General features: G+C 36.4%; 1 protein-coding gene across 10 annotated transcripts in view; it reads left to right on the forward strand.

Annotated features, from left to right (window-relative positions):
- Window positions 1-18,419, forward strand: part of CNOT4 (CCR4-NOT transcription complex subunit 4) — an 84,467-nt gene that overhangs the window by 44,243 nt on the left and 21,805 nt on the right. For 4 of the 10 annotated variants that reach the window (XM_075152152.1, XM_075152166.1, XM_075152159.1 and 1 more), the window contains 7 exons: window positions 1,828-2,025; window positions 4,961-5,047; window positions 5,589-5,690; window positions 6,509-6,634; window positions 11,391-11,524; window positions 15,283-15,438; window positions 18,133-18,190. In XM_075152152.1, coding sequence (XP_075008253.1) covers window positions 1,828-2,025; window positions 4,961-5,047; window positions 5,589-5,690; window positions 6,509-6,634; window positions 11,391-11,524; window positions 15,283-15,438; window positions 18,133-18,190 — 861 coding nt within the window. The remainder of the gene's footprint in view (window positions 1-1,827; window positions 2,026-4,960; window positions 5,048-5,588; window positions 5,691-6,508; window positions 6,635-11,390; window positions 11,525-15,282; window positions 15,439-18,132; window positions 18,191-18,419) is intronic. The other 6 variants (XM_075152175.1, XM_075152193.1, XM_075152203.1 and 3 more) reach the window with 3 other exon arrangements.

Raw genomic sequence — 18,419 nt, forward strand, 5'->3', positions numbered from 1 at the left:
TCTACATGATTGACTAACACAGACTTTGAGAAGTTCTTTAAATACGTGAAATGCCTTGTAGAATTATTCTGCATCTCTGAAGACCTCATGTGTACATGTGTTAAAACTCAAGATAATCGTTGGCTATAGCTAATCTCAAATGACCTTACTAACAGGTTATTGCTGTTCATCAAGTACATTGTGAAATCTGTATAAGCTATTCAGTGTTACTTGTGAATAACATAACTTTTTAAGAAACAGTGTGGTTTTAACTGTTCTTCAAGGGTAACATCAGTCCTTACTGTGTTTTCATGTTAAGGACTTAGTTGTGTACCTTTGGCTACCTCTGAGGTATCTTACAAGTTTTAAATTCCTTTGTGATACTAAAAACGTTTTCCAGAGGACTTGGTGTTTAACCATGAGATGCCATCTGCTGAAGTCGACTGCAGCATATTTTCAGAAGATGTCTCAAGTATAGCATAATCATGCTGAACTTTTTAAACTGTAAAATGGATCTTGTTTTGTTTGGGGATGTACTCAGAAGACTATCAGGTCTGAGCACTTGGTGGCTCTTTCAGTAGCATGCAAGTATGAGGCATATATGCTTTAAACCTTATTTTCATTTGCTGCTGTAGATTTTTCTCAGGTTATTTAGTATGACAACTAGTTTTGTATTCTGCCATTAACAGAGGACAGTCAGGAAAAAGTTAAGTTCATTTTTGTTGGACTTGCAGTCTGAAACCTTTGGTTATGGTAGTATAAGCAAAGAACTTAGTTCACCATATTGGTGAGCTTAACTTCTTTATCTTAAGTCTTTACCTTAACGCACATCTCCTGTACTCTTCTCATTTCTTACTTTATCTCAGTGTTTAGAAACACTTCTTTTTGTTTGAGATATATTTTTATATACTTAGCATTGTGCTTAGCATTGCTTTGTATATAAAGTGTGAAATCTAACTTTTCAGTCTGAGAAAACCAGGACAGGTAAGGAATATAGGACTGCTTTGAGGAGTAATCTGGGGCAGAGGACAGTGCACTGTAATCTACAAGACCAGGCTAAAATGGTGCCTTATAACAATGCTCTGCATGAATAGACAAATCTTTCTAGGTAACTCTGAGGACACTTGTACTTCTGCTATATACTTTCGAGATTAAAATCTACCCTGTTATGTCTGTGTTTGAGGAGTTATCTGTAGATGATAATCATGGGGTTAAAAATGCACCTTTGTCCAGGGAAGACAAAAGCCCAAGTTTCAAACTGGTACACAAACATGGCGAGAACACTATTAAATCAGTATACATTAACTGTATTGAAATCTCTCTTCACTAGGAGAAGTTAAGCATGTAAAGATTGAGCTGTGTAATGGTGTTACTGTCTTGAACTTGGTAGGCCGCTGAAATTACATTTGTATTTTGATTTCTTATCCTGTAGTCTTTACTTTGTTTGTTAATATGCTTAAGTATCCAAATCTGTATCAGACAACTAATGTAAAGTGAATATGCAGCGTATGCTTTCACCTTGCTTACTATGCTATGTTAGTGAAATCTTAACAGGATGCGTTGGCTGTCATGTTGCAGCTGCTTGTAGTGTTACCAAACTGAATAGGCAGCAGGGTTAGAATGTGGCTATTGCCCAAATCAGTATTATGTCTATAAATAGGAGAATTCCATGCAAGACGTTCACCTTTCCCAAAAGATTGAATGTGCTACTTCTATAATGTGGCTGGCCATAACAATAAGAACAGTATAAAAGAAGAAAGAAATTTGTGCGTTAGAACATTGGAATTAATGATTTCAAATGCGTTGTTTCTTACATGGGTTGTTTTTAATGGTATTTGTTATATTTAGCCATATCCAGAAGATCCAGCAGTGTACAAACCACTCTCCCAGGAAGAGCTGCAAAGGATAAAAAATGAAAAGAAACAGAAACAAAATGAGAGGAAACAAAAGATATCAGAGAATCGCAAACATTTGGCCAGTGTACGGGTTGTACAGAAGAACCTTGTCTTCGTGGTAGGGCTATCTCAGCGCCTAGCAGATCCAGAGGTGAGTGGTTCACACTTGCAGATCTTGCTTCCTAATTTACTATAAAGGAACCACTGGAAATACCCTTGTGCCCACCTTTCTCTGTCTCCCTGATGGGTGCAAAATGAAGCAGCATTGAAAAGGTTCACTGCTGCTGAGGCCCTCCTCTTCTTAAGGGAACCTACTCAGCTTCCTCCTCCAAAATAACCGTAACAAGTGTTTGTCTTTGCTTTTGGAAGTACGGATGCTCTATTTTTTTGTTAAGGAAATTGTTCTTTGTATTTGTTTAAAAATGGGCTTGTTGTTAAGCTAAAAATAAGCTTAAGGATTTTTTTAGGTACTCATTTTCCTAGGCTGGATCTGCTGGCACCATACAGCTGTGTCATGCACCACCAATTCTAAAATGGGAGCTTGGCTGGATTGTAAAGAACAAATACACTGTAGCACAAAAAAACTGTAGCACAAACCTGTAGGGACAGAACTAAAAAGCCAACACTTGAAGTGTAACTAGGAAGGAGCATAAGGGTGATGTCAGTTGAGGGGAAAAAAATTAGTAAGAGGAAGACCAGGGAAGAGTCAGCTTGCTACTCTGCGGCATCAAAAAGAAGCTTTTCATTTGAGAAAACTGTTTGTGTTTAAAATGTTTTATTTACTTCCATCATCAGTCAGCTGCAGGTGGCTAATGGCATTAGTGCTAATGAGTAAAAGTACCTTGAATTAGAATATGGAGGGAATATACTACAGGATAAGATAGATGTCTTTAAAACTACTGTGCCAAGTTAAATTCACCTGATCGGACTAAATTGTCTGGAGAAATCTCAAACAGAAGTGGCTGTTTCTGAGGACTCTGAGTATGGGCTGTGTTTTGATAGACTGGGAAAGAACAAATGTAAAAAGCTGCTTTTAGTGGAGGGGGGGGGAAAGGGGGATATGAAGGGAAGAGAAAAATCAAAGTTAAACTGATCTGGCATATAACACTTCAGTTGTAACACTTCAGTTTCTACAAGAATATAGCAACAAGTATTTGCAAGCAACTGTCAACAGTGGCTTTGCTATTTATTACCGAAAAATTTATTCGGTTTCTTTGACCAGATAGATGATTTGTGAGTAAGAGAAATAATAAGTTAAATAAAATTTAATAACTTTTATAATTTTATTATAAATAAATAAAATCTTATAAATAACAAAATTTTATAATTTTATTATAACGTTATAATTTTTAAAATTTGTAAATTTTAATAAAATTAAATAAATAAAACAGTTAATTTTTTTTAACCTCAGATAATTCCACACTGAATACTTGAAGTAATTAGAAGTGCATTTATTAAGTATTTATTACTTATTAAGTAAGGGGGTGGTTGTACTAGGTTTGGTGGTAGCAGTATTCTCACTTACATACCAGAAGATAATGCGTATAGCACCAAGATTACTTGATTTCCAAGAAACCTAGTCTGAAACAGAGATGGGCTAAAAAAAAGTATTCAATATATTCAATTTAAGTTTGCCACTTAAGCAGGCAAAAAAATCCTACACAAATAAAGATTATTTGGAAGGGAAAATTAGCTGCTATTTGCTGTTTCTGGAAACAGATCTGTGGATCATAATGGAATACAGGTGGATCCACTTCTGTTGACATGCTCTTGTGAAAATTGTGAAGGCCATGCTGCTGTATCTTATCAGGTGTATAATCTGCAAGACAGTTGAAAAAACTCTTCTGCTTTACTCAGGATTGTCAGTTTGCTCTGGAATGACACCTGAGGGTGGGTGTAGGATGTGTAGTATCTTTCAGGACGGTGTAGATCAAGTGAAGAGCAGTCAGAAGAGACTAGTGAGTGATTGGTTGTCTATACAATGTGCCCTGTAGTTCTACAGGATGTTCCAAATGTGATTAATGCTGTTAGATCTTGAAGACATTGGTGCTCCCTTGAGAAGGGAGAGGAGGTGGTTAGGTAAAGAAGTTCTCGGATCAGTACAGTTTAACTGTACTATTCAGTGTTAATATGAAGACGGAGCTGGGGAAACACATCTCCCTTTTTAACCTCTCAGGTTATTGTTTAGAACTAGAAATACCCTTAGCTTATCTAGCTTCAGTCTGAGTAGTCAGTACTTCTGCACCTCCTTCCATCATGGGGATAGAAAAAGAAAGGCTTTTGGTACGAAATGTGTCAGATATATTGCCAATTCCATTGGCACACAGGTAACTGTTATTCAACAGAGTTGCTTAATATGCTAGAGAAGTTCCTGCTTTGCACAGGATCCTTAAATGGTGTGTTATTACTAACTGATGCAGGGAAGGGAAGGCGGGAGTATTTTTTTTTCTTCAGGGGTGTGATACTCAGTTATTTCAGCATGATGTTGATTCTGAAACGTTTTTTCTTGCCCCTGGGAAGTGTCATATATTGTCTTCCTGTACTTAGTCTGGTCTTCTGAAAACTTGAGGCTATCTCAAGCTAATTGGTTTACTCTCTTTCTCTTCGGAGTGGGGCAAGTGAGTCAAGATTCAGCGTTTTGTTCTTAGCAGTTAATATATCTGAATGCAAGTTTAAGGTGGTTATTTATTTTAACTGGAATGAGTGTGATTTTTATTTTCTCCTCAAATTATAAAATAGATACATACAGGAGTATTTCATGCTGAATGGGATGTATCTTAACCAGGGTAGGGTTTGGGTAATCTGAGTACTGAAAGAAATTTTAAAAATACAACATAAAATGTGGAATATCCCTCATTTAAGTTCTTTACTGCAGTGGCAATGTACTCAGTATTGCAAGTAGCCATGTTTTATGTTGGAAAACAAATCTATATCTACATGCTCTCCTCCTCTTTGTAGAAGAGACCTATTTTTTTATTAAAGCCTTTTATCAAAGCCTAAAGCCTTTAGTTGCACAGTTACGTAGAAGAATAAGTACAGCCCTGTATGAATTAAGTTTCCATTATACCACTTTCACTTTCTTGTAGGTTTTGAAACGACCAGAATATTTTGGGAAGTTTGGTAAAATACATAAAGTTGTCATTAATAACAGCACATCATATGCAGGCTCACAGGTAAGTCAGAGGCCCTTGTGATTTTTTTTTTTATTCCTTTAGAGAAAATACACGTGTGCAGAGTGAATCTGGCGCTCCCTATTTCTGATTAAGCAATAGGTTAAAGAAATTAAAAGAAAAAAAAAATACAGCATTGCAAAAGTCAAATTATTGTTAAATTACTGAGGCATTGTCCAACCAGTCTCTCAAAGTTGGATGCAAGATGCAATGTAGAAAGATTAAAAACTGGGAGACAGGATGAGAACCTTCAAAGAAGCAGCAATGTGGCATTTATTCACTAATCTGTATTTCAGGGATAAAATACCTTTAAGTATTTTTAGAATTTTCAAGCAACATTTAGATGCATTTCTTCTTTTCCCCATTTTTTATGCATCACATCTAAATTTTTATGAATTCTACCATTTTTGTCAGTTTTCCTGTTAAAAACATCTAGCCGGGAATATACCAGTTTATGAAGTGAGTTGCTAAAAAAGCAACTTAATGTTCAGATCTATCTGGGGGGAGAAGAAAATAAATAAAATATGGTATATTTTCTTTCTAGGGTCCAAGTGCCAGTGCATATGTAACCTACATTCGGTCAGAAGATGCTCTCAGAGCCATACAATGCGTTAATAATGTGGTGGTAGACGGCAGAACACTTAAGGTGGTAATATTTTTACATTCTTATGTATATGTGCTAGGACACTAATATCAATGCATAGTATAAAATTTTATTTGTATGCATATGCTTGTGTTGATGAACAAAAATGTCCAGTTTATTGAGAATTGGGTTTTCACCTGTTTTCCTAGCATTAATTACAACATGGAACTTCAGTGAGCTTCCAGCAGGCAATGTTTTAGGGGGTTAGCAGGTAACTTCTTAAAACAAAAGTTTGAGACAAAGAAAGTTGCACCACCTCCACCTTCCCATAGTGGCTTTTTTGCTGTATAGCTTAATAGCACAGTGTGAAAACCTGATTATTTGCTTTTACAGACCATTTCTGTAGTCCAAACACCACACCTCTCAAAAGCTCCCTGGGAAATGCAAGTTTTTTTTTTTTGGTATCTGTGTAAACAGGTATTCAGGTGACTTGGCCAAATTGATGGCTTATAGAAAATCCTCTAGTTAATATTCATTTCCTGACCCTGCTACAAAACATTAACCAGTTTCATGTAATACAAACTCATAACTACTTATTTGGCTTCTTATGATTATGAATGTACATATTTACCGAGGCTCTTATTTTGGTGTTTATTTAGATTGAATGAAAATAGAAATACACCCTAATTATCTAATCCTCAAGTATATAGATTTCTTACAAATGGATTTCCTAGTCCACCTGCATCAAAAAATGCATTATGATGGAACTCCAAATCTTGGGAAGGAATTTTTTTTTTTTGCAAATATAGCTTTTTTTCTTATACTGTAAAAGGCATTCTTAACCTCCAGTACTTAAATAATGTTTTTTTTTTTTCCTTCAGGCATCATTAGGTACAACAAAATATTGCAGTTATTTTCTAAAAAATATGCAGTGTCCAAAACCAGACTGTATGTATCTACATGAGCTGGGAGATGAAGCAGCCAGTTTCACAAAAGAGGAAATGCAGGTAAGTGTAATGAATAGAAAACACATGAAATGTGGCATGTATGTATTTTATTGTATATAATTTAGTCTAATATGTGTATAATGTAGCCTTTTACAGAGATGAATTTTGAAATCCAAAAGGCGATTAACCTGTTGGATATTTGAAGTGAACAGTTAGTTAAATTTTTTCATTGCATGCTGCTTTTAAAGGCTGAAAAGTCCACTGTGTGTTCATGAGTCAAAAAGATGGAGATAAACTCTTAGCCAAGAATTCAAATAACCTTGAGTTAGCTACTTGCCCTTTGTTCATACCAATGCAAGGTAACATATGTTGTTTTAAATCTCTGAAAGAAGTTAGTGCAGATCTGGGGTTCCTGTAGGTTTTGTGTGTGTGGCCAGTTATCATGGCTTAACTATTGTACTGTGATTTGATCACGCTATCTGAATTCTGATATCCCTTTTAGCCTGTGAAGGGTATAGAAACCGTTTGGAAATAAAACATTGAGGGTAACTGTAATGAAGTATAAATACTGATACGGGGATTTTTTTACTATCTCAACATCAAAATGCTTATTATCTAGGGTAGGGAAGCAATTAAATGGATAGCTTTATTTTCTCAAAGGTGGTACATTCTGAGGTCTTTTGAGTCTGGGTCTGTCTCTCTACATGAGGTATGGTAAGGCTTCTAAACTCAATCTCAAGTATGCCAGCCTCGCATCCATGCTGTAATTTTTGCATGTGGTCTGTCCATGAAGCAGGTAGTCCCCACCCCTAATGCTAGCACAAATGTTGTACAAGTAGATTTTATTTCATGTGTTAGGCTGATGTAAGCCAGAGAATAAGGAAGAATGTCCCTATCTATTAAACATTTTTCTACAAATTAGCAGTTATTTCTGAGGATTTCAGCTACATTTTCATAAATCAAAAAAATACACTGCTGGTTCAGATGAATAGTCCCTGTAGTATATATTTTGTCACAGATAATGGCAATAGGAGATAAAATTCAAGGAGAACTTGCAAACCAGGCCACCTTCCCTCTTCATTTCCTTGTATTTCTCCCACCAGCTAGATCTGTTACACATGACTGAGGGTGTGTTCCTGTGTAGGCTTTTTAGTTTTTTGTAGAGCTGTCAGCCATGAATTCATTTAATCCATTTTGAACCTGCTGATACTGTCAACCCTATAGTCTTTTGTGGCAGCAAGCCCCAGAAGTTCACCAGCTGTTTTGTGAAGTGCTTTCTTTTGCCTTCAGTTAGTTTTGTCAAGTGTCCCCTAGTCTTAGCATTGTAGTGCTTGCTGAAAGCAAAACCCTTATTCACGTTATCCATTGCCTTTGATGTAAAACTTGATCTTCTCTCACCCTTCTCTCCAAATCACACAGTTTCTGGGCTTTTAAACTTCTTTGTAAAACAGTTCCTTCTTTTCTGTGATAATTTCTGTTGCCCTTCTCTGTACCTTCTAACTGTGTCCTCCTTGAGATGCAGAGGTCAAATGCATCATACTCATGATATAGGGGAAGCGAAGTTTAATATAGCAGTCCTCAATGTTTTGTGTGTAGTGTGGGGTGGCTTTTTTGTTTTGTTTTGTTGTTTTGTTTGTTTTTGGGTTTTGTTTTTTGGGTTTTTTAAGTGCCCTTCCTAATGATGCCCAGCACACTTTCTGTTTGATTGCCTGTGCGTAATCAACTAACACTTTCAGAGATCTGTTGGCAGTAACCTCAGCATCTCTTTTCTGAGCTGTAACAGCCGGTTTACAGGTCAATAGAGCGTTAGTGTGGTTTAGGCTACTTTTCCTTTGGTGTGTTACCTGACATGTCTCTGGTGAAGCTTATTTGCCACCTCTTTGCCTGTTTGCTGAGTTCTCTGGGGTTCTTTTGGAGTTCCTCATTACCAGCATGGCAGTTTACTATCCAAAGAGCTTGGTATTGTAAGCAAAGAACATGCTCTTTTCACTTCTTTCTCATGCATACCGATGGTGTTGCATAAAAGTGATGCCAGTCATCAATCCTCATCGCTTGCTTCTGCACCCTAAGAGAGACCATCAAGTCTTACCTTTGTCTTTCTTTCTTTGAACCAGCTTCAATCTACATAAGAACCTTTCCTCTATCCCAGGGCAGCTCCGTAAATAATTTCTGGTGTGAAACTTTATCAAAGGCTTTTTCGAAAATTTTGTGGATAAATTGTCTTTATTTCTGCTTATTGACACTATCATAAAATTTCATCATGTTAGCGAAGTAGGATTCCCCTTTACAGAAGATGCTCAGATTCATTCCCAGCAGATTGTGTTTATCCATGAACTTCTATCTTTTGTTTTTTTTTTTTTTTTTCTTTTTAAAATAGATTTTATAATCTTAGGAGGGATGGAGGTTGAACTTAGCAGCCTGTAGTTCACAGGATCTTTTCTACAGCCCTTTTTGTAGAAGGCAATGGCAATCTGTCAGTTGTCTGGTCTAACTGCCGGTTAAAATTGATAGGCTACGTATCTTGGCCAGGAATTCAGTTTCACATATGAGTTCCTTCAGAAGTCTTGAGTGGATTATACTTGATCTTGGTGACTTAAATGAATCTTCCTTTCCTATTCCTTGTTACATTCCTTAAACTTTCTTCTTGATTTCATATTGCTTTGTTGGAAATCAGTGGAAATTACACAACTATTGAAAAGTGCATTGTGCTTTCAGTGCACCAGCTTTCTGGAGCTTGGGTTAGTGTCAGTGAATTTACAGGCTCATTTAATGAGATTGAATGTTCATTGTCAGACTTTGATTCTCTATTTAAAAAAAATAAAATTGTCAATGGATGAACTTACATTCTAGGTTCAATAATTGTTCATAGAGCTAAGCATTGTGACAAACTGGAAAGAACTGGTAGAACTCCAGGAAGTCTCTGAAAGTGAATTTAGAAATTTAGGTAAGGTAGGTTGGAGACGCTAAGTTTGGCCTCTGGATTGCTTGTTACAAATAAAGCACGATTACTGCAAGCTCCTATATAGGATTTTCATCTTGTTTCTTTCTTACATTTACGTGACAGGTAAGTGAGCTTAGGACTGGCCTGATGTTGCTGGCCATGACGTTCAGTCTTTTGCCACTGAAGTCTTAAGCAAGATGAGATATCCAGGGACGTTTCTTCTTACTCAGCTGCTTAATGTTTGCAGTGCAGGTCTGTGCATCTGAGCTAGCTGCTTACATTCTATTCATAGCGGATGGCAAAAGAAGCATTTCCAGGGTGCAGTATATCTCATAAAGTTTGCATTTAGGTGAACCACACTTTTTTCTACTGTAGGTAGTAGCTTGGGTGTAGACACTGAGAAAGTTGGGTAAGATGATGCATAAACCAGATGTTTGAATGTCTGTTTTTTGAGGGTTGTGTAGGTAGACTACATAGAGAAAGACACATTCAGAATCAACCAGTAATGGAGAACTGGAGAATTAAGTAGCAAAAAACTGGAGGTATTTATAGTGTTTGACTGACTTGGAGTATTCAAATGGGCTATGCAGTTGCCCTTCTAAAGGAGACCATAAGGGAATTTAGTCTCTCAGCAGTACTATTTTTGGAATTTTGTCAAATATTCCTGCTTAATTTTATTTTTAAAAAAGGAGGATGTCCACATTGCCTGTGCATCAATTCCATTCTTGTGCCAACAAAACATCTATAAAGGGAATTAAGTAATTAAGTAATGTAAAAATGTTAATTTTTAGGTGTACAAGTAGTGTGAGAGCTATTAAATCAATACTGAAGATGTGATAGATAATAACATGTGTTCGAGACTTAAGATTCAGAAGGCCTGATCATAAATCTTGGCACTTGTTTCATTTGCTAAAGGACATCTCTTAGTACTGGAAACTAGATAAAAGCTATTGACAACTTCAAATTCACTGTTCTATTTTGCATCTTGATTCAACTTATTACAATACTTAACTTGCAAATAGTTATCTTAGGTTGGAGTGGTATAATAACCTACAAAAAATGTGAATGTTCATCTTGAATTTGTTTCAGATGTCACTTTAAATTTAGGGGGGGTGGATCTTGCTGGTTTTATTTTAAATATTTAGCCACAGAATGTTATAGATAAGCTAGACTGCAAAATACTCTCTTCCTTCACTCACCAGATTCAATGTTCTGGCATTGGATTGGGCCTCCTCAATTTCTGAAAGCAAGAAATCACTCTCAATTAATTCAATTAGTTAAAAGAATATTTCAATTTTTCAGTTATTAAAAAGAATGATTTATCAGTTATTGCTCCGAATATGCTCCTTGTCACATGATAGTTAACACTCAGACCACCTCAGCTATTTTTATTAAGCTGATATAAAATGACTGCCATCTTGGAACTTTTGGTTTAAAAGACAGACTCCTTGCTCCTTCCCATCTTCTGAAAAGCTTAGTATGGTTGATATATGAAATGCAGACTGCCTTGGAGATTTAGCTGTTTGTGATTTAGAAGGTACATTGTGAAGCTCTTGATTGGAACTGAAGAGCAAGTTCTAATAAGGTTGTAACTATTTTTCTGCTTTAGAAGTCTCAAAAAAAATTATAAATTGGTAAATATATCCAAGTGATTTCTAGGCAAGCTTTAGATCTGTTGAGATCACGTCTGTGCTGAAATTGAGAAGCACTGTTTTGAGTTTTAGTCAGGAGTGACCTGTTAAGTTGTTAAAGCTCAATTACTGAACTTGGGGATGTACTTATGTACTTTTATGTATTAAAAAAATATATTTTTTAATATCTATAAAAATATATATTAAAGCAGTATTCATTCATTGTGAGTTTCTCTTTCCTTAGGCGGGTAAGCACCAGGAATATGAACAGAAACTACTGCAAGAATTATACAAATTAAACCCCAACTTTCTCCAATTATCTACGGGTACAGTTGACAAGAACAAGAACAAAGTGACAGCACTGCAGAGGTATGATGCGTAAGTACTGATGCTGGACTGCCTGGCTATGCTTTCTTTCTGGTTATTCCCAAAGAAAACTTTCTTACTCCTATTGCATCCCCTAAGTTGCCTTCTGTTTTTAGTGGCTATTATATGATAAACTCTGGTACTGCTTTTCTCTGTGCAGAGACATATGCACCACTTTGTTCTAATACAAAGTGAGTGTGAGTCTTACTTAGTAAAGAAATGCTTTTCTGCTCTGTGCATTTGGATCACTAGTTAAGAATGAAGTATTCTTATTCTGAAAGAAGACCTTGTATTTTATATTTACATAAACACATAAAATTTATTAGGGACCAGATGTCAGCTTTCTTGGTGTGGTGTCATAATGAATGCAGTCTGTACTCTCACAACTGAGACATCTTATAGTCTTGATGTGTGGTTTTTATTGTATTTTTTACATCATGATTACATACACCTTACATTAGGTGTAAAGACCTTGGAAATTGGAAGTAAAATCAGTTTTTCTTTTGTAAGAATTCACAAGATTTGAATAACAGATTTCTTGCTTTCGTCTAGTAAACTTAAATGATAAATTTTTCACTATGTTGTAATTGCAGATATCACTTATTGCTGCTTGTTAAAATAATATTCTGTTGGAGTAGTTTGTTCAGTAAGTTATGCAAAGACTTCTGCCCATATGAGTACATAGTCATAAAAAGATAAATGAAAGCCTAAGGTCATCAGTCCTTACGTGAATTATCCACTTAAATGTCATATTTAAGATAAAGAAATAAAAATTGTTAAGAATTTCCTCCACTTTTTTTGTAGGACTTTCACAGTGAGATGGGCAGAGTGGAATGTAAAAGTTAGATTGCACTTTGTACATACCTTGGCATTGTAATCAGGGTTTGTGTTGTGTGCCAGTTTATCCACTACTGAATTTTTCAGACAATAATTTGCGACTGGCAGCATCACTGCACAACAGTTGAAGCAAGGAAGTGGGTACTGTACCTAAAATATTGCCAATGGAGCTCGAATAAGCAGAACATAATTCTGAGAACTGGTATCCCAGCTGGTGTACTGGGATTATTTTCTTTAACTTCTGGAGTAAGTGTCATATGCTCTTTGACTGCAAGTGGTCGGGACCTCCAGTTGGATCTTTTCTTAAGGACTATGCCACTTCTTATTTTTTGGGCACTGGTTCAGTATTGACTGGGAAGGTAGAGTGCAGTGAGTAAAGCAAATACACTGCTTCCTGGATTTGGGTATTGATTATTTTATGTTCAAAGTCTGAACTAATCTTAATTTGAAACCTAATTAGATGCCAGCAAAACAAATGATACCAGCGAGGAAAGAATGCTCTACTTGAAACTGCAGCAAACTTTTAAGCCTTCAGAAAGCGATTATGAGTTGGAGCTTGGCCAGTCTGTGGTGCTAACATTCTGGCATTTGTGGAAAAAATGGAATGTTACTCTAAAGGCAACAAGTGGTCTGGAGTTAATTTCTCTTGTCAGCTGAACAGCATCATCATAACACACTCTGTTCTTTGCTAATAGCTAGGCACCACCTTTTGGGTTGCAAAGTGAATTTCTTCTGGCAGCTGGGATTTTGAAATCTTTCTTCAAGTCCCACCTTATAGTACAAAATGTAGCTTGTGAGCTAGTGAATGCGTGTTGTTCTCCTTCACAGCTTTCTACCCAATCGGGGTTCTTGGTTTTGTCTGATTCATTGATACGATATTAATATTTCTGGCAGTTTGTCAGAGCCTCTGACAATTTTGTGGTTGTTCTTGTGTTCCTGGGGTGCAGGATTTCTGTTTCACTCTGGAATTGAACAGAAGTTGAGTTCTAAATGGTAGATGTTTAATTATAAATATCCAGTAGTACAAAACAGTTTCTTAAACTGTGCCTAAATGCTTTTTCACAATTGTGCCCTAATTTGAAAGGTTCTACTTGCAGACCTTCTTTCTTGCTGCTGAAGGCAAACATTAAAATCCCCTGGTGCCACTTTGTGTATGTGGGTACTCAGCTCTTGGTATGTCACTTGATAGTCATGGTGACTGCATTCTTTTACATTTAGAGGTATATTCCACATTTAAAACAGATCAAGCTCTTTTGTTTTTTTTTCCTGCTGACCTTTTCCTAAAGAACTGAAATGAATGCTTTCTTATGCTACAAGTGGAAACTCTTGTTAAGCACTTGCTGGTCTTTTAGAGAACAGCCCTTTAGAAGCATGCAGCTTTGAACTTAGCCAAAACAAAAAAAACCCACATGCACAAAAACCCACCCCAAAACATAAAACAGTTTCTTTCTCTTTTACCTTTCTTCTTGGATGCAAAACTGACTTTTAACTGTGACGTTTTAAAGTTAGTTTTAGTATAGAGATGCCTTTGCATTAGAGCGGACATAAATTTTGATATTTCAGATAAATCTGTTAATGGATTGAAAGTCTTGTTATATCTAGATTACAGCTCATTTTTGTAAGGATAAGAATATTAAATAACTGACATTGTGCTGATGATGATGTGTCTTCGTTCCTTGATGTTCAATATCTGATCAACTCGCTATCTCTAACTCATTTCAAATGTGTACAAAGCAAAGATGAGATCTGTAAATCAGGTCAAGGTGCTCATCTGTGTACATATTGTATAGTTACATGAGAAAAGATGGAGGTAAAATAGCAAATCTGACAATACTGAGATTTGAGGGTAGCTAGTAATACCAATTTTGTCTGAATAAGAGTAGGAAACACTTGTGTTGCTATAAGCAACTGTGAACTTACTAAATTGACCTAGAGATGTAGAGTAAATGTTGGACCATCTAATGAGAACATATTAATGAAGGGAGGCATCAGGAGGAACATATGTATTTTAAAAAAAATTTTTTTTGAAAGCTTATTCCTTATGAAGACAGCACTTGGACACTAAAAACAACATCTAAACTGAAGCAAATGAAAAGTTAATGTTAATATTAAAGAAATTGAGAACTCAAAGGCAAATCTGATATAGTAAGATTGTAGGGCTAGCGGATGACACTGTATTTGAATGCATTCAGTTATAGATGATGTTCCAGCTCGCTTCAATTCGTATAAAATGTAGCTATTTTCAGCAAAAACTGGGGCTTTGAGTCCCCTCTTGAACTTCTTTCAGATCTAATGTTCACTCTGAAATTAAATTTAATGTTACTTTATAAAGGGAAGTAATTATGACTTTAAACTAGAAATGAAGGGGGCAGTAACTTGAATGAACAGTGTGTTGATCTGACTGGTCTCATGGTCTGTTAGTAAAGCTGTGGACTCTTGTGTAGGCATAAAACACAAACTTCATCTGTTCGGGCCAGGCTTGATAGGGCCTGGAATATAAAACATTTATTAAAAAAAAAAAGTGATTTAGTTCATGATTTACAGAACTTACAAATACTTATGGGATAAAGCAAATAATTCTAAACAAGGTGTGTAGGTCTGAATACTTGCAGCTGTTGATGGATTTTTTTTTTTTCCCCCCCCTCTCCCACAAATGGATAAGTTTGGACTTCTGCGTTGGCAGAGCAGCTATCTATTCAGTGAAGAAAACAGAATTCCCCCCAGTGTTCTCTCTTCCCTCCCTACCCCACTAATTCTTTTTTTTAAGTCATCACCATTTAAAATCTGAGAAATAATATCCAGATTAATCTATTCTTAAGGATTGTGTGGCACAAGGATTCATTTCCCCAGTGCTTACAATTTTTAAAAACACTTTCTTCATAACTTGAACTCTTTTTTTTTTTTTTTTTTTTTTCACTCTTGCCTTTTTCCAGACCCAACAGTAATAACAAAGATGCCTGGCCATCATTACAGAGTTCAAGTAAATCAGCCAACGGTTTAACAATGGAACACAGGAAAACGCCTCCTATATTAGAAAATGGCACAGACCCAGAACACATGACTCCAGATGGTGCACACTCAGATTTCGGGTAATTGTGCTGCCTTTTATACTTCAGATAGCTTGCTTTCTCTCTCACTGATTGGTGTGGAGGGAATGATCCTCCAGTCTCTCTCTCTGATTGGAGAGCTGGATTCAAATCCTGATCAGGTCACAAAAAGCTGGGCCTAGCCTAGCCCGTGTCAAAAAGACTGATTGGCAGATTGTGCAGGAGAACCCCAAACGTGAAGTTAGTAAGTGATGGTACAGGTAAGGTTCAAGGGGAACTGAGTAACTGGGGAATCAACAGCTTATATAGCTGCATGGTCCCAGCCAGAGCTTAGCTCTTCATTTCTATACAGAAGCTTCCACAAAAGTAACACACTAGTTGCTATACATCAGGAGGCTTGTCACTTGGAGAAGCTTCAACAGAAGGAAGCTAAATGTTAGGGCTGAATATCTGTCATCTCTTTACAGTGGTGTGTTCCAGAAACACAACTACAGAGGTAAGGGTTCCCTGATTATCACTCAGTAACAGAAACAACAGGGCAGTAGATTCAGCAGAGGCCTCTTTGTGCAGAGGAAGCAATTCATCTGCTTGCAATAACTACTTTATAGCTAACCAACATTTTCTCCTCTTTTGGTGCCCTCCTTGAATAGAACTGGTGTCCTCTTCCATCATAAGCATCACTTGCAGTTCTGATGGTAGTCAGTAGTCATGCTGTTTTGTTTTTTGTGGACTCCCTTAGGTAATATCGGTTGGACAGGAAAATAACAAGGCAAACCCTAAATATTTCAAGAAGTGGTGTTGCCGATTAGGTAGCTGATCTTTGTTTTAAATCAATATTGAACCAATGCATTAACATTGTGAGTGCTGTTGAAAGTGGTACCTTCTTGTTAGGCTTAAGAGCAGTCCCGTTGAGGTGTGATCAGAGAGCCTATGGTTGCATCTCAGTAGTGACATGCAGCTTCCTTCTTATCTTTTCTGAAAAGAATGTACTAAATGTAGGTAAAAATATTCTAGCCATTAGATAATGAACCTTTTTCATTCCTGAGGGCTGGAAGCCTGTCTTACAATTAAAGGCTCCTTAGGCAGGTTCAAGTATAATAAACATTTTCAGCACTTAGATTGTCATTAAAAGTTGTCTTACACATAGCTTTTTAAACTGCAGCATTGTGACTTCCTGTCAGCAGCTTTGGGAAAAGAATTTGGCTGGAATATCAGTTCTACAATCAGAATGACTGTGTAGTGAAGAGTCTACAGCAAACTTTCGTGTTATAGGTATTTAGAAATTACTAACCCAAGGCAGTTTGTTCCAAATGGAAGAACTTTATTCATGCTGTTCGACCACTGAGTAGAAAGTATTTGTAAATCTTCACTGGAGTAATGCTTGTTTGCAAGTATATTCCTCTGATTTTTCTTCTATAGTCATAAATACTTCAGCTTCAGTTATCTTTTTGAGATACCGACTCAGTCAGTGTTCTTTTGCACAAAAATTTGTTTTTATTGACAGATTACTCTTATACAGATTCTTTAGAATGGAGAAGAATTAATTCTGCTGGGTTTCGACTCTAGTTATTCTGGGATGGGGAGAACAAATATGGAGGGAAGCAATCTTATGAAGTTTTGACCTTGATATGTGGCTCTATGCAATATTTAAACTTTGCAGCAGCAAGGGGTGTTTGAAAACAAGGTGTAGCTAGAATCTGAAGTCTGCACCCAGTTAAAATAATTATTATATATATATTTGTCTTGTGCTAACATATCATGCCTGTAATTTGACTTCTATCACATTCTGGCCTCTTAATGGAACTGAAATTCATGTTCTTACTTCTTGTCCTTGTTTGTAGGACCGGTGTTTTGGGCTGTGCAGCCCAAAGCTTGTGCATCTTCTCTTATGGGTAGATAAAAATGATAATACCTTGAAGTTGTAAAGCAGAGATTTTAATCTGAACTTGAACTAATACTGTTTCATTAGCGTGATACTGAGCATAATTAATGCAACTCACAGATGGCTGTCAGAATCTTGAATCCTGAGATGTGCCATTTCAGCCGAGTCATGTTAATTCCCAGTGAATAGCTTTCTGAGGTGGTTTTCTGCTGTATCTTATCTTTTATTCTCTTTGTTTGTTGGCAGTTTTTTATGCTGTATCTTTTCCTGCGTTTTTCCCCTTCTGTCATCTCAAAACTCAGTTTTCTTACCTTGGAACTAATTTCTGCTAGTGAAAGCTTGAAGGCTGGTGGGAAGCTTAACTTGCCACCAGGACTAAATAGTTAGTTTAATCTTTTATCTCTCCTCAGATCTATTTAGGACTTCTATGGGAACTGACAACTTACGTCTTTGGAAAACAAATCTGTTCCCAAGTTTCTCTCCAGTAGTAGCATAGATGGAACTGACTACTATGGAATATTGCCATAGTACAAGAGTCCGGGTTTTTTCGAATGGCATAGAGTTATTATTAAGATGTTTAAAACTTTCCTTTTGTTCCTTAACAGGGCAGTCAACAAGCAGAGTGGAGAGTGGTGGGAAGAAGTATTACAATATATGGCAAATGATTGGAATGCTTATGATTAAAAAAAACAGTCTCATAAATAAGAAGTGGATGTTTTTCCTTCTTAACTCCTTCTAATTAATTTTGCTTTGTCTTTATTTCAAGGATTTTCTACCACTATGAAAGCAAATGTTGATTTTCATGTTAAATACTCGAATGTCTTATTGTCTCTTTTCCCCTCCCACTTTTGCAGCCCTATTGACAAACCTTCAGATTCCCTCAGTATAGGAAATGGTGACAGCTCCCAGCAGGTAAGACCTAAAGATAAATACTGTGAAAGTAAGAACTAGGTTTGAGAGCTTGGTGCAACTTGTAGTTGGAGAAGCAAATACTTTCTGAAGTGTATCATAATTTTAAACAAAACTAAAAAATGCTACTGCTAAGTTGATTTTTATGTTTGACCTTGTACTGAACTATATATTAACTAACCTAATTGCAGCCAAAAGTTTTGAGGACATTCTTCAACTGTATTAGTGAAGA

The sequence above is a fragment of the Calonectris borealis genome, chromosome 1 (assembly GCF_964195595.1).
Source record: "Calonectris borealis chromosome 1, bCalBor7.hap1.2, whole genome shotgun sequence".
Lineage (NCBI taxonomy): Eukaryota > Metazoa > Chordata > Aves > Procellariiformes > Procellariidae > Calonectris > Calonectris borealis.